The sequence below is a fragment of the Vipera ursinii genome, assembly GCF_947247035.1.
Source record: "Vipera ursinii genome assembly, chromosome: 8".
Lineage (NCBI taxonomy): Eukaryota > Metazoa > Chordata > Lepidosauria > Squamata > Viperidae > Vipera > Vipera ursinii.
The window spans coordinates 5,518,692-5,534,115 of NC_139519.1; the positions used below are offsets into that span (position 1 = coordinate 5,518,692).

At 42.5% G+C, this 15,424-nt stretch overlaps 1 protein-coding gene across 1 annotated transcript in view; it reads left to right on the top strand.

Annotated features, from left to right (window-relative positions):
- Positions 1 to 15,424, top strand: part of FER1L5 (fer-1 like family member 5) — a gene marked incomplete at both ends in the record, with an annotated part of 90,807 nt that overhangs the window by 51,472 nt on the left and 23,911 nt on the right. The window contains 8 exons of the mRNA XM_083368855.1: positions 1,126 to 1,267; positions 2,453 to 2,530; positions 5,271 to 5,452; positions 7,072 to 7,233; positions 9,030 to 9,128; positions 10,222 to 10,383; positions 11,708 to 11,951; positions 13,868 to 13,893. Of these exons, the coding sequence (XP_083224981.1) occupies positions 1,126 to 1,267; positions 2,453 to 2,530; positions 5,271 to 5,452; positions 7,072 to 7,233; positions 9,030 to 9,128; positions 10,222 to 10,383; positions 11,708 to 11,951; positions 13,868 to 13,893 (1,095 nt within the window). The remainder of the gene's footprint in view (positions 1 to 1,125; positions 1,268 to 2,452; positions 2,531 to 5,270; positions 5,453 to 7,071; positions 7,234 to 9,029; positions 9,129 to 10,221; positions 10,384 to 11,707; positions 11,952 to 13,867; positions 13,894 to 15,424) is intronic.

A 15,424-nucleotide genomic window follows, 5' to 3' on the forward strand; every position in this document is an offset into this window, starting at 1 on the left:
AAAATGAAATTTCGTTGCATACAGCTCTCAAAGGGTCACCACCTCCGATATATACTCCTTGTTCGTGGCCCGCTCAAATTTCACATTGTCCATTTTAGTCTCTAGGGAGTGAACGATGGCAAACAGGACAGATGGAAATGGGGCTCCCTGTGGATTAGCCCTCAAGTTAGCTTGTATTCTGACAACCTCGCCTTCTTTCCTTTTTCTGATCCTGACTCTTCCACCTTTTCCTTAAAGAGGCCTTGCTTCTTTTCGCCCCTGGAGCACGCTGCTGCCGCCACCAACTCCTCCAAAAGCCTCTCTCTCTCGATATTAAGCACCCATGTGCAATTTCCATATCAGGAAGCCTCGGTGAATTAACCTGCACTATTTATTGGCCTGGGCTTCAAGACAAAGCAGATGCTCCTTCTGGAGAAAGATCTGTTTAGCCCCTGGCAATCTATGGAGATTCTCGGTCACCTTGTCCCAAGGTACTTTTTCAGGTGGCATGTGGACATTCTTCTTATTGTTTGAAGACATTTCACTTCTCATACAAGCAAGTCCAGTTGCTTTGGGACAACCACGACCTGGATGACTGAGAATCTCCATAGACATTTAGTTATGTACTTTGGAATGAACATCCTTCGAAGGATGCGGGAGCATGAACAGATTTCCAGAAAACATTGCAGATTACAGAAACCATTTCTGCTTCAATTTGAGATGCGGACAACACAGACTCATCCCCAACAGCCTGTGCCTGCCTTCAACAGGGAAGGGACACAGGGAAGAAAAAATCCTGCAGCCAAGAAGGCTCCACACCCATTTGCACTACTCAGGTGACCCGGAGAACACAGATAAACCTCCAGGTTGCCTCAACAACTCTCTAAAAGAATGCAAATGACCAGCTGTCTGCAAGGAGTATAAATCCTTCCATTCCCTACCATCCAGCCAGAGCTGAAGAAGCTGCTTGGATGAGAAGCGAAACGTCTTCAAAGAAAAACAAGGAAGTCCAGTGGCCTCTTGAAAAAGTACCTTGGGTTAGCTCTTGGCATTACCTTTTGGGAGGATCTTAGACCATAAATCCCCCAAGAGTAACAGCACTGGGGTATTCCTTGCCCAGCATTATGAATATCTCCTTTATTTCAGGGAGTGGAGGTTGGTGGACAACAGAAAAAAAGAAAACCTGAAGAAGGAAGGAAAGATGAAAAAGAGGAGATTGAATTAGAACCAACAGCTTCACAAAGTCTCTTGAAGATGAATACTCCTCTTCTCTTCTGTGTCTTCAAGAGTGAGTTCCCAGAACTATCTTTCTCCAGTTGAGGTCCTTCAGATGGAGTTGGCTTTCACACATTAGAAGACCCAACTAGTAGTGTTAGGGAAGATTGGCTCATATAAGGACAGCCACAAAGGGTGTCCAACGTATCCTTTTGAAAACCATCCAACTTAGTGCTGGCTGCAAATTTGATGTGTTCCTCTTCTGTTCCTTCATTTAAACCATTTATGAAGATATCAAAGAGTACTGGTGTCAGGACCCACTTCAATCCCACAACTTAAGAAAGCAGAACTCTTGGAAGCGAATTCTTCCAACAGGAACTTTTATTAAGAGCAGTTGATAGCAGGCATAATAGACAGGATCTGAGATTTTCCCCGCAGAATGATAGGTTAAGGTATTCCCAGGCAAGACCCCGCCCCATAGTCCATCCGGCCAGTGTGGGATGACCAATCCCTAGGTATTGGGTCCATCGTGGGAAAAGGGGAGATAACATCGGTCCATCTCCAGATCACACAGCGATGGTTTACGGCTCTTCACACCTTCCTCTGGGATCGTAGAAATAAACCAGGCATGGAGGTTACATTCTTTATTCCTTCCCTTGTTCTATCTGAAGGTTTAGGGAAATAAGTTCAGAGAGAGAGATAGCGCAGGGGAGCAAGATGTTACATTGTAGCGGATAGAGGAAGCAAAGGCAATAAACAAAAGCAAAAGGTTACATTGTAGCAGATAGAGGAAGCAGAGGCAATAAACCCATGGGCACATCCCCCCTCCCCCTTGGGTATTTGGCAGAATCCAGGGAAAGGTGATATATGCTTTTGGGTTAGAGGGGATAGATAGAAATGAAATAGGAATGGGTTCTGACAACTGGGCCTAAAACAGACCCTTGGGGTACCCCTTTGCTTACTTTCCTCCATGTAGATGCCGTTCTATTGAAGACTAGAAGTTCAGTGGGGTTGGTCAGCCACTTGCGAATCCATCAGGTGGTGATGCTGTCTATCCCACATTTTTCCAAGAAGTAGGCTGTGAAATTCTACTTTGTCAAATGTGTTACTGAAATCCAAGTATACCATTAGTGTGAACCTAAAAATTCTAAGATTCCCAAAGGGCCTTCTGAGAACTGATAAAGTATCATTTTGGGAAACGATGCTAAAGAAGCCAGAAGAAAAATTGAACTCATAAAAAATTTCCCCGCTTTTTTAGGTCCAGTGTATTTCCAGTTGCGCTGCTACATGTACCAAGCTAGGGATCTCCTGGGAAGCATTGTGAAAGGGACTGCAGGTAAGCATTATAAAAGAGATGCCTCCTAAACACCCAGCTAAGATAAAATTGGTTCACCCTTCCCTCGTGTCTGTCTATCGTGAACATCCCTATTCATTTACTCAGATGCATGCAAAGGCATAAGTGTTGTTCTTCCTTTGAAGTTGGGAGGAGTTGATGGCTTTTCTGATCTAGATTCCTCCCCATATGCTAGGATTAAGTCAATCTGACTTAATGCAGCTTTTCTATGTATCTCCATCTTTCCTATGGAAAGAACAGTCCTCTCCATGGGGAACTATCTAGACCAGAAGAAGGAACAGAAAGGGAATTAAATTCAACGCAATGTGGCTATCCAAATCTAAATTCTTGGACAGTCCTGAATCCTATATAAGACTAAAGATCCTAGAATCATAATCTTGGAAGGTTGAATGTCCAATCCTCCATCCAGGTTAAAGCCTTCTGACCAATGGTTGTCCAGCCTTAACATGAACACATCAAGTTAAAGAGAACCCACCTCCTCTCTGAGTCTTTGGTTCCGCTGTCAAATTGTCCCTATTATTTGGAAATTTTCCAGAGAAAGCTAGAATCTTCTTTCCTTTATCTTAAGACTGTTACTCCATGTTCTACCACCTGGAATAATAGTTTACCGACTTCTCAGCTTCTTCACCAGCTCCATTTCCTGGACTTGAAGAATATAAGCATTTTCTTCCCATCGTCTTATTGAGGCTTACTAGATTACTCAGTATCTTCTCGTAAGAGTTAGTTTTGAGTCCTTTTACTATTTATTGGTGACATTCTCCAAATCTGAAACTAAATGATGAGCCTTGGTGAAGCAGTGGGCTAATGCCTCCTTAAGCAACACCAGCTGCCTGCAATTAGTGCAGGTTCGAGTCCCACCAGGCTCAAGGTTGACTCAGCCTTCCATCCTTCCGAGGTAGGTAAAATGAGGACCCAGATTGTTGGGGGGCAATTAAGCTGACTTTGTAATAATGCCGCTTGGGGGTGTGTGTGAAAGCCCTAATAAGCAGGCATATACATAGAATGAAGGCTACTGCTAAGCTTGTAAGCCGCCCTGAGTCTTCGGAGAAGGGCGGGATATAAATGTAATAAAAATAAATAAATAAAATAAATAAATTTAGGTTACCAATAGTAAAAGGACTAGAAACTAAGTCTCAGGAGAAGTACTAAGGAAAGACTGGCTGAGCCTGGGGGAGAGGTCAAGCAGGGAATTAGCCTGGAATCCTTATATAGGCATAAGCAGGGCTTTTTTGTCATAGAGCGCCCAGAACGGAGTTCTGGCACCTTTTTTTGGATGGAACCTTGTAGGTTAGGCAAGACAGGTTGTATGACATGTGTGAGTTCCGGCACTTTTATTTAAAAAAAAAAAGCACTGGGCATAAGAGAACAAGATCTGAACACCCTCCCTTCCTTTGAATGCTATTGAAACTTATCTAGTCTGGTCTACGTGCAGACTATCAGTCTGGGAAGATTCCTCTGAAATAAGCATGAGCAATAAAGTAGCTAAATGAACTTATCATGTGAGGATCTAACGAGAAGATACTGAGCAAAATAGTAAACCTTGTTAGTGAGATGCCTGAACGTAGCACTTGAGATGGGATCTGGCTAGTGTTGAATAGAGTGGATTTACATCTTCTCACAACTGGAAATAAGCACAAGGAAACAACAGATAGAACAAATACAGCCTCTGTGTTATAGACAGACGAGCATCTTTTTATAAAATGTACGAGAGGACATCTTTCTCTTGGCATTGCATTTCTGTTTATATTTCTAGCCACTCTACTTCAAAACAGCCCTGAGCAGCACAGAAATTGGCTTTTTGTTTGATAATGAATTGTTCCTGAAGTTATTATAATTGCAATTGGTGTTATAGTCAATTTCAATTTACCGCTGTCAAAGAACAGGACAGATAAGGGTTGTTAGGTTTTGGTTCTGATTTTTACCCTTCTTACTGTCAGAGGGGAATGTAAAATGCTCAGAGGCCTTTTGAAGAATATGTAAGTCCAAGGAAAGAAAAAAGAAAGAAAAAAAGAAAAGAAAAGAAGAAGGAAGTGAAGAGAGCCAGCTTGGTCTAGTGCAGGGGTAGGCAACCTCGGCTCTTTTATGACTCATGGACTTCAATTCCCAGAATTCCTGAGTCAGCTATGCTGACTCAGGAATTCTGAGAGTTGAAGTCCATGAGTCATAAAAGAGCCGAGGTTGCCTACCCCTGGTCTAGTGGTTAAAGTTATCAGGCTAGAAAGCAGGAGAGTGTGAGTTCAAATCTCATCTTAGAAGATCACTAAAGAGAGATCCAGCCTAGAACTAAGGTGAAATTTCTTGACAGTGAGAACAATTAGCCAGTGGAATGGCTTGCCTCCAGAAATTGTGGATGCATCATCACTGGAAGTTTTAAGAAAAGACTGGACAGCCATTCGTCTGGAATGATCCCCGTGAAAGCTGGCTGGGTGACTTTGGAGCAAACATACTAGCAAGTTCTAGTCCCACATTGGGCATGAAAGTTGACTAGGTGACTTTGAACCAATCACCAAGAGACGGTGAGTTCTAGTTCCGCCACAGCCACGTAAGCCAGCTGGCCAGTCCTTCTCTTTCAACCCAACTCACCTCACAGGTGTTGTAGGGAAAAAGTAGAAGGAAGAAGTGTTGGATTTGTTTGCCACCTCGAGTCATTTATAAAAAAAAATAGTAAAGGCAGGATGCGAATTAAATACTTTAGTGAAGTGAGGTTTTGTGTCTCTGACAGATCCTGTGGCTCATGTCTCCTTCCTTCATGTGAGCCAATGCACCCACATTATCAATGGTACACTGCACCCTTGCTGGGATGAGACCCTCCTGTTTGAAGACGTTTTGGTTTATGGAGACCCTCAAGGGACTGCGCAGGACCCCCCCATTGTGGCCGTGGAGATCTTTGACTATGATTCAAGCGTACGTATCTGGGACATTTCACTGGCTGACAAGAACAGAAAGTGAGCATCAGAATAAGTCACAGCTTACTGACCCTGTCGAGATTCAGCCCTTGTCACTTTGGCATTTTGCTATTTTTGGTTTACAATAATTTCCAGGAAATTCCAACATTATGTCGGCTTACTTCTCCAGTTGTACCATCTAGCCTGAGAGTATCAAGAGTATGTACTGGATGATGAAGCCCATGTAATTCAACCATCCTGTTTAAAATAAGTCAGAGTATAGATTTTATGCAGAGTTTGATTGTCTCTGAACTTGGAGGGATCCTGACCATGTCTGGTCTGAAGCCTAACATCTGTGGGACATCTTAACCACCCAATTTAGATGAAGAAAAGTTGGCTTTTTTTCCAAAACATTTTTAACTTAGTGCTAATCAATATTCAGATTTTTGTAGACTTTCCTTTGCTTCCCTTCTCTCATTCTACTCACCTAAACTCCAAAGGACTAATGATTCCAGGACTCAGCTCCCCAAACCATTCTTCCCTCCCTCTCTCCATCAAAATGACCATAATTATGAACTTCCCCACAAGAGAGACACCACATTACAGAATGTAATGGTATTCTATATATTCTACAGACTGCTACATAATTATTTTAATTTTAATTAAGTAATTAAATAATTGAATAAAAATGTGAAGTAATTAATTACATTATTAATTGATTATTAGTAATTAATCTAATTATTTAATTTAAGATGTGTGAATATTGGGAGTTGAAATCCAAACATCTTGACGTTGTCAAAATTGAAAAAAAACACCATTGCAGGATATGACTGTGGAATCTTGAAAGCCTCGACTTTCTCTCTTCACCCCACCCCACCCCACCCCCACTTTGTTACGCTTAACAAAATCAAGGTGACATTATTCTGAGTTTCTTTCTCATGCCTTCCATTTTCTCAGGTACCAATATTCCCTCAGCTACTTGTTCCTTTGCTTCGTGAAAGTTACATTCATTCACCTTTCTTAGATTTCTCTCCCATTAGTATCCTCAGACCAGCTCCTTGGGAGTTTCCATTTATTTTATCCATAAAAGAAGAACTCACTGAGGCAAGATGGCCCCAAATGACACCAAGAGTTTCTTTGGCTGAATCAGAATGTAAACCTGTTTCCTTGGTCTTATTTCAAAATCTTCACCACTGTACCCCACTGGTTCTTGTCATTTCAAGATGTGCCTCGTACATGATAAAAAGAACATCTAACTGTACACAGAATATCTAACTCTACACAGAACATTTAACTCTACACAGAACATCTAACTACACAGAACATTTAACTCTACACAGAACATCTAACTACGCAGAACATTTAACTCTACACAGAACATCTAACTCTACACAGAACATCTAACTCTACACAGAATATCTAACTCTACACAGAACATTTAACTCTACACAGAACATCTAACTCTACACAGAACATCTAACTTTACACAGAACATTTAACCCTACACAGAACTTCTCTAAATGTCTTCTGCATCTGGGTGGTTGTTTTATTATCGTACCCAACACCCAGATGCATCTTTTTTGCCCTCGGTTACATTGTTCACACACCTATCCGCTTTGCATCACTTCTTTCTGATAGGCCAGATCCAATGATTATATGGGAAGATGCACCTGTATTCCATCTGTGTGCTTGGACCTCAACTTACGAATGATACCCCGTCTCCAAAAGTATTCTATCACCAAAAACGAAGAGGAGAATGGTTATCTCATGGCTGCTTTTGAGCTTCTCTTGGACAGGAAGGTAAAACACAAAACAACAACAACAAAAAAGTCACATTCCAGGTTTTGAGGACCCCCAGAGGAACTGTCAGAAGTACATAGCACCAAATTGTCAAAGGGAGCAATGGATTGATCCTTTTTCTCAGCAAACCTTGGCATTTTCGGAAAAGGAGGAAGGGGATGTGATCATGAAACTGAGTGGTCTTTTCCAAGTCAAATGGTGCAGAAAAGGCTTGAAACATTTAGAAATGTAAAGCAAAAGGTTGATTCTGTAATTTTTTTTCTATTCTACTGCAATGAAAAAAGACGCTGCTATGTTTTTTTTCTTACTGCTTTCTGCACTATTCTTTTTCTCTCTTTAATTTTCTTAATTTCTGTTTGTATTTTATCTTATGGTAAACTTTAATAAAAATTTGGAAAAAAGAAAGATTCTGCCAGGGTTGTATGCCTGCATCTGAAAGCCAGTAATTTTTCTTGCAATTACTGCTCAGCGTGGTGTTGTAGGAGAAGAGCTGGCACAGCCTGGGGGCAGAGCCAAGAGAGGACTTAGCCTAGAATTGCTACATGCCCACAAATGAATCAGAATAGAGTTGGAAGGGACCTTGGAGGTCTTCTAGTGCAGCCCCCTATTCAAGAAGGACACCCTATACCAGCTTGGCTGGCTCAGGAATTCTGGGAGTTGAAGTCCATTAGTCATAAAAGAGCCGAGGTTGCCTACCCCTGCCCTATACCATGGCTGGCTCAGGAATTCTGGGAGTTGAAGTCCATGAGTCATAAAAGAGCCAAGGTTGCCCACCCCTGCTCTATACCATTTCAGATGAGTGGCTGTCCAGACTCTTCTTAAAAACCTCCAGTGATGGAGCATCCACAATGTCTGAATGCCAGCTGTTCCACTGGTTAATTGTTCTCAATGATAGGACGTTTCTCCTTAATTCCAGCTTGCTTCTGTCCTTGATTAGTTTCGAAGTCCAGTCCCTCTTGAATTCCATTAACTCTTACCAAGAACCAATTTACTGCCAACTGTTAGTTGACTAGATCTTATATATAGCCTGAGCAATAAATCAATTTATGTGCAATTCTGATTCTTCACAGGAGGATAGGATCTTGGAGTCCTAATGGACAATCACTTAAACATGAGACAGCCGTGGGCGGCAGCAGCCAAAAAAGCTAATGCAATCCTTGGTTGTATAAATAGAGGCATAGAATCGAAATCACGTGAAGTATTAGTATCTCTTTATAAAGCCTTAGTAAGACCACACCTGGAATATTGTGTCCAGTTTTGGTCACCACATTAAAAAAAAGATGTTGAGACTTTGGAAAAACTGCAAAGAAGAGCAACTTAAGATGATTAAGGGCTTGGAGACAAAAACATTTGAAGAATGGTTGCAGGAATTGGATATGGCCAGTCTGGAGAAAAGAAGGACTAGGAGGGACATGATAGCAGTGTTCCAGTATTTGAGGAGGGGGTCATTTTGTTTTCCAAAGCACCAGGAGGCTAGAAAGAAACAATGGATGGAAACTAATCAAGGAGAGAAGCAACCTAGAACTAAGGAGTAACTTCCCGAGAGTGATGACAATTAACCAGTCAAACAGCTTGCCTCCAGAAATCGTGGGTGCTCCATCACTGGAGGTTCTTAAGAAGAGATTGGAGAGCCCCTTGTCTGAAAAGGTATAGGATCTCCTGCTTGAGCAGGAGGTTGGACTAGAAGACCTCCAAGGTCCCTTCCAGTTCTATTCTGATCGATTGGATGGTTCTATCACTTTCATCTGAAAGCCATGGTGCCCAACTTCAGAAAGTTCTCCCTTTTCTTCTTCCAGGATGGATCCATGGGGAAACTTCCACCTCCTGCTTGGAAAGATGGCGTTTACACAATCCCCAAAGGAATCCGGCCCATCTTGAGGCTGATGGCTGTGGAGGTGAGCTTGTGAACCAGTTCAGATGGCTCCAGACGTCTTGGTTGGCAGGCAGTTTCTCCACAGGTATCCTGGGAATGGAAGAATGGCGACAGGCCCAGCAATCCAGCAATCACTTAAATATGAGCCAGCAGTGTGCTGCAGCTGCCAAAAAAGCCAACACAGTGCTAGGCTGCATTAACAGAGGGATAGAATCAAGATCACGTGAAGTACTAATACCACTTTACAATGCCTTGGTAAGGCCACACCTGGAATACTGCATCCAGTTTTGGTCACGACGATGTAAAAAAGATGTTGAGACTCTAGAAAGAGTACAGAGAAGAGCAACAAAGATGATTGGGGGACTGGAGGCTAAAACATATAAGGAACGGTTGCTGGAATTGGGTATGTGTAGTTTAATGAAGAGAAGGGTGAGGGGTGACATGATAGCAGTGTTCCAATATCTCACGGGCTGCCACAAAGAAGAGGGGGTCAAGCTATTCTCCAAAGCACCTGAAAGCAGGACAAGAAGCAATGGATGGAAACTAGTCAAGGAGAGAAGCAACCTGGAACTAAGGAGAAACTTCCTGACAGTTAGAACGATTAACCAGTGGAACAACCTGCCTCCAGAAGCGGTGAATGCTCTGACACTGGAAGTTTTTAAGAAGAGACTGGCCAGCCACTTGTCTGAAATGGTATAGGGTTTCCTGCCTGAGCAGGGGGTTGGACCAGATGACCTCCAAGGTCCCTTCCAACTTATTATTATTATTATCCTATGAATCTCTCTTTCTGGTCAAGCCCCACTGTGAGTGACAGGCTTCACCTATGAAGGAAGCTTTGAAGCAATGGAACAGGACAAAGTGAGCAACAACAAGAATGACCTTCCTCTACTGGCTCCTCACCAAGCACTTATATTTTGTAGGCTACAATAGGGTCTTTTGCTATTGCTAAACTGAATTCCTCTCCACCCATTCTTCAAATAGCAGCATAAAGTTCTGTTAGCCCCTTTTCTGACCAGGAGATTTTATTAAAAGTTAAGATCAACTGGGGGAGGAGGGGGAATCTTATACCCAATCAATGGAAGATTCAGCTGACTATTTTGCCAATCTCCCCATAGATTCTTGCCTGGGGTCTTCGAGACTTGAAGAATTACAATCTGATGGTTGTCAACAATCCTAGCCTCATCATAGAGTGCGGAGGAGAGTCCATTCAGACAACAACCATCAGGAACTTCCAAGAATACCCCAATTTTTCAATTAACATCTACCTCATGAAAGTGGTGAGTTACATAAGCAAAGTTTAAGAAACTGAGGGAGGAGCAGAATACCAGCAGTCCTTGGTTAACAAGCGCTTCTTCAGCGCTTGTGACAGCACCGAATGCATGGTAGCCTTGGTGGCGCAGTGGGCTAATGCCTCCTTAAGCAACACCAGCTGCCTGCAATTAGTGCAGGTTCGAGTCCCACCAGGCTCAAGGTTGACTCAGCCTTCCATCCTTCCCAGGTAGGTAAAATGAGGACCCAGATTGTTGGGGGCAATAAGCTGACTTTGTAATAATGCCGCTTGGGGTGTGTGTGAAAGCCCTAATAAGCAGACATATACATAGAATGAAGGCTACTGCTAAGCTTGTAAGCCGCCCTGAGTCTTCGGAGAAGGGCAGGATATAAATGGAATTAAAATAAAAAATAAAAAATAAAATGGTACTTACAACCAGTCCTCAAAATTCTGATGGTTGCTGCACCCCATGGTCATGTGGTTGCAATCCAGGCACTTGGCCACCAGCTCACACTTACAACAATTGCAGCATCCCATTGTCACATGATTGCTCTTTGCAACCTTCTCTGCTGATTTCCCACAAATAAAGTCACTCCGACCACTTTTTTTCTCAAGGAGACCCTACAGAGCACAAAATCCCAAGGTTCTTGTCCTTCATAGCAGGCATTCCCTGCCCAGCTGCACACACTTGCACAGTGCTGCAGCACCCCCAGCTTGGCCCACATACCCTCCCATGGCATCACAGCGACTCCTCCCCAGCCCACATGCAGTTCCGTGGGACTACAGGACCGTGTACCCAGCCCACATTCACTCGACGCAGCATACCTTCACCTCACTCTGTAGATCTCACTTTCCCCACAAACCACTTGCGAGTCCCCTGGGATTTTCAACTTCCTACCAGCTTCCTCATTGACTTTGTGGGAAGCCAGCAGGAAGTCACAAGATGCAGGCATGTTAGGTTCTCGCTTAAGAACCCATATTTTTTTTTATTTTTTTTAATATTTTTTTATTCATACACCACCTTTGTTGTTTTTATCAATAACTCAAGGTGGTGAAATTATCAACGCTCCTTTCTCCTCCTCCTATTTTTCCACCCAACATCCCTGGGAGGTAAGTTGGGCTGAGACAAAGGGACTTGCCCAAAATCAAGGGGATACTGTTCCTATTGCCGTCATTAAATGATATAGTTATGTGACATTGTGCTTGACAACTGCATCCAGTCCCCATTTCTCTTGTTCAGCGAGGACTACCTTTAATCAGTAATCTCTGAGGGATGCTCCCTTTGTTGACTCTCTTGAAAAGATTCCTTTTTCCATCTTTACTTTTTTCAGTACCTGCCTGTTGATGAAGATTATTCCCCTCCCATTGAGCTGAAGGTGATTGATCACCGAGATTTTGGATATAAGCCAGTGGTGGGACAAGCAACTGTCAGATCTCTGAGTCAATATTACTGCAATCCATTGGAAGAAAGCAAAGCCCACAACCTACCACCCCGAGGTATACTTGATAAATGTCTTAATAAGTCAGTTGTCAACACTTTATTCATCAAATTGGAAAACAGGATGGCGCCAAATAGTTACAAGCATGCCACAGACTGGTCTTAATGCTTTCCATGCTGACCATTTCGTAAAATTTATTTTATTTATTTTAGAAAATTTATATTGCCACCTACGTACACATGGAGACTCAGAGCAGCTTACACGGATATGCAAATACCATACACAAGAAGTAAAAATAAGAAAAATAATAATAAAATAAATAACTCCCTACCCCAGCAACAACACACATTCAAACTAGCCATTTCATGGTCTCCATCCCGCTCTGGGTTCCCCAGGCCTACTTGCAGAACCACATCTTCAGTGCCTTCCGAAAGAGTGTTAGAGTGGGGGCCAGTCTAATCTCTGGGGGAATGATGTTCCAGAGACAGGGAGCCACCACAGAGAAGGCCTTTCTTCTGGGTCCCGCCAGATGCATCTCCTTAGGGGACAGGAACTGCAACGTTCCTTGGCTCCCCACTCTAGTGGATTGGGTAGAAGTGACCAGCAAGAGATGGTCCCTTAGATAACCTGGTCCCATATCTTTTGTTCTTAGTCTCCCAGATGTTGTTGATGAAGTCCAGGAAACCTACTGGCAACCAAGAGAGAATCTCGGATCACATATGCAGTGTTATTGTTTTGTATATCGCAATGGGATGGGTTCACACAGCATCTAAGCCACAACCAAGCAACCCACATTCCGGCCTAGCACAGCATGTAAACTAAGCCAACATAAAGACAGCCTCATGCTGGAGAAAACTTTAGGTTCAACCACCTGCTAATTCCTGAAAAGTGGATGGCCGTTCAGTCACCATTCTAAAAGTTCTAATGAAGTAGCATCTATTTGTTCTAGTTACAGTAGTCCTCACTTAGCAACTGTCTCATTCAGCAGTTGTTCAAAGTTACAACGGTGCTGAAACCATGTCCACATTTATGATCTTTGCAGAGTCCCTCAGTCGTGTGATCACCATTACAATTAGTATGTATTGTCCTGTGTCTGGCCTGTTTTTCTTTCCCCATCATCATCTCTTGCAAACAGAGAGATTGGAGTGAAAGGGATTACAAGAGAATAAGCAAGCACACAATGGGGAATACACATTGAAAGGAATGAGGTAGCACCAGCAGCCTCTAGCACATTATGCAATCAGCCAATATATACCCCATTGTGTATCCGCTTGCTCTCTAGAAATCCCTTCCTCTCTAATGAATGTAAATACAAATGTTAATTATCTTCTTGACAATTGCCTAATGCCAGAGTCAGTATTCCAAAGGATGGGGGCCTGGGAAAAAGGAAAGTGCAGTCATGGTGACATGATTTCTCATTTAGTTTAACGGCAAACCTGCCAGTCCCAAGTGTGGTAGTTAAATGAGGATTACCTGTATTCAAAAAAAATTCATAGCAGCAAGAGGTGGTTCTTCTACATTCAATCCCTGGGTCAGTAGAAGTAATTAATAGCACCAATATGACTGTCAACGTCTTCATGTCCTCACCTTTTCTGGTTGTGGTTTCTTTTCATTTTTTTTAACTTGACCACCAGTATCTTGCAAATCAAAGCAAGATCCTCAGCCTCCTATTTATTTCCAATAATGTTTCTCTTCCACAATGTTTTCTGAGAAAAGGTTGTCAGAATCAATAAAGGAGAACATTTGTAGCTTAGGTTTGAAATGAGGGGTCTTGGTGCTCTCTGAATCTAGTTATTTTCATTACCCAAACTAGGTAACATCATTGCTCAGATGAGCTAGCACAGTCAGCTCAGATTTTGGGGAGCTTGTAATCTATCTACAACTAAGGTTAGGCGAAGCCAGTTGAGGTCACTGGAAGTTTCACAAAAACCCTTCTGAACTTTCTGAAGGACAAGAAGTGAAAGCTCATTGAACTAGACCGCCTTAAGAGGGTGAATTCTGTTCCTGCTCAAACGTTTATGAATTTTCTCAATGTATTTTTCCCCCTAACAGTCACGAAAAAGGTGAAGACTAAAAAGGTAAGCATTCCTATTGTTTGGTGTCACAATCAACATTTTGTTTCTTTTCTTCTTTGTGATGGGACTTGTGCTTTAGCATTTCTAATAGCAGAGCTTGGAAAAGACTTCTGCTTTATGACTTTGGCCCAGAGCACTGAATTACATAGTAAGCTATAGGTTAGACACTTAGGATCTGGCCCATTAAAACAGAATCACATAGAATAATTGGTGTGGAGGGGACTTTGGAGGTCTTCTAGCCCAAACCCCTACTCAAGCAAGAGACCGTATTCCATTCTGGACAAATGGTTGTCCAACCTCTTCTTGAAAATCTCCAATGAAGGAACACCTACAATTTCTGGAGGCAAGCTGTTACACACACACACACACACACACACACACGTGTGTGTGTGTGTGTGTGTGTGTGTGTGTGTGTGTGTGTGTAGGATTCAGTGAGATCCAGTCATTTATAGGCTGGAGTGGAAAAAAGTGGCATGGTGAAGACAGAATGTGGGTGCACTCACTGCATTTATCAGCAACTTCTTAAAGTCCTTCCTGCATAGCCCCATTACCCAAAATAAATGCATGTTTAAGGAAAGGAACAACTTGATAGGATATAACAAGACCATCATTCTATTCTTGCATCTTTGCATCTTTAATACTTCCTTAATTTTTATTCCAATTCCTTTCTGACCAGGAGGATCCATTTGTGGTTATGGGAGAAGAGAGATCAGTCCTTGGACATTCCACCATGGATTTGATTCTCTTCCCTCATTGTGTTGACAATGTCTGCATGAAATTCCTTGAGGAGGCCATCCATCAGCACAAGAGAGGTTATCATCCATATGATGGTGATAGCCAGCTGTGTATCTCCAGACCATGTAGGGATGCACTGGAGGTCCTAATTCAATATCTGGTGGGAATCAGGGATGGAATAGAGGGGAACAGGTTCAGATTCCATCCAAGCACAATAGAGCTGCTGTTCCAGTGATGTTCTTCCAAGCAATTCCAGGTTTGACTCTTACAAAGTTGAGCTACTACTAGAAGAGCAGAGGTACAGTCAAGGAGGGTTAGTGGTCCTGGACTCAAGAGTCCTGCTCAGATGCCACGGCCAGGTGTAAAGAAGATTATCTTGATGGAGAAATCTCTGTTGCCTTCTTGCAGCCTTTCCTAAAACAGGGTACTGGCTGTTGTCACTCATGCCTTTGTCACCTATCAATTGGACTGCTGTAATTCACTTTGCCTGGAGCTGCTTTTGCAGGCTTTCTGGAAGCTTCATTTAGTGTGGAATGTAGCTATCCACAATGAGCCAGGCCTGGTGTGGCATAAGAATATTGCACAATCTGCATTTATTATTAATTCAAGGTACTGGTTATCAGCTATAAAACTCTAATTGGCTGTTTTTCAATCTTGGCAACTTTAAGATGTATGAATTTCAACTTCCAGAATTTCCCAGCCGTCATGCTAAGAATACACTGATCTGGTGTATTATTGTACCTATTGTATTGTAGTGCGTTGTAGTACCACTAAAACATCATGGTTAAAGTGGTATGTA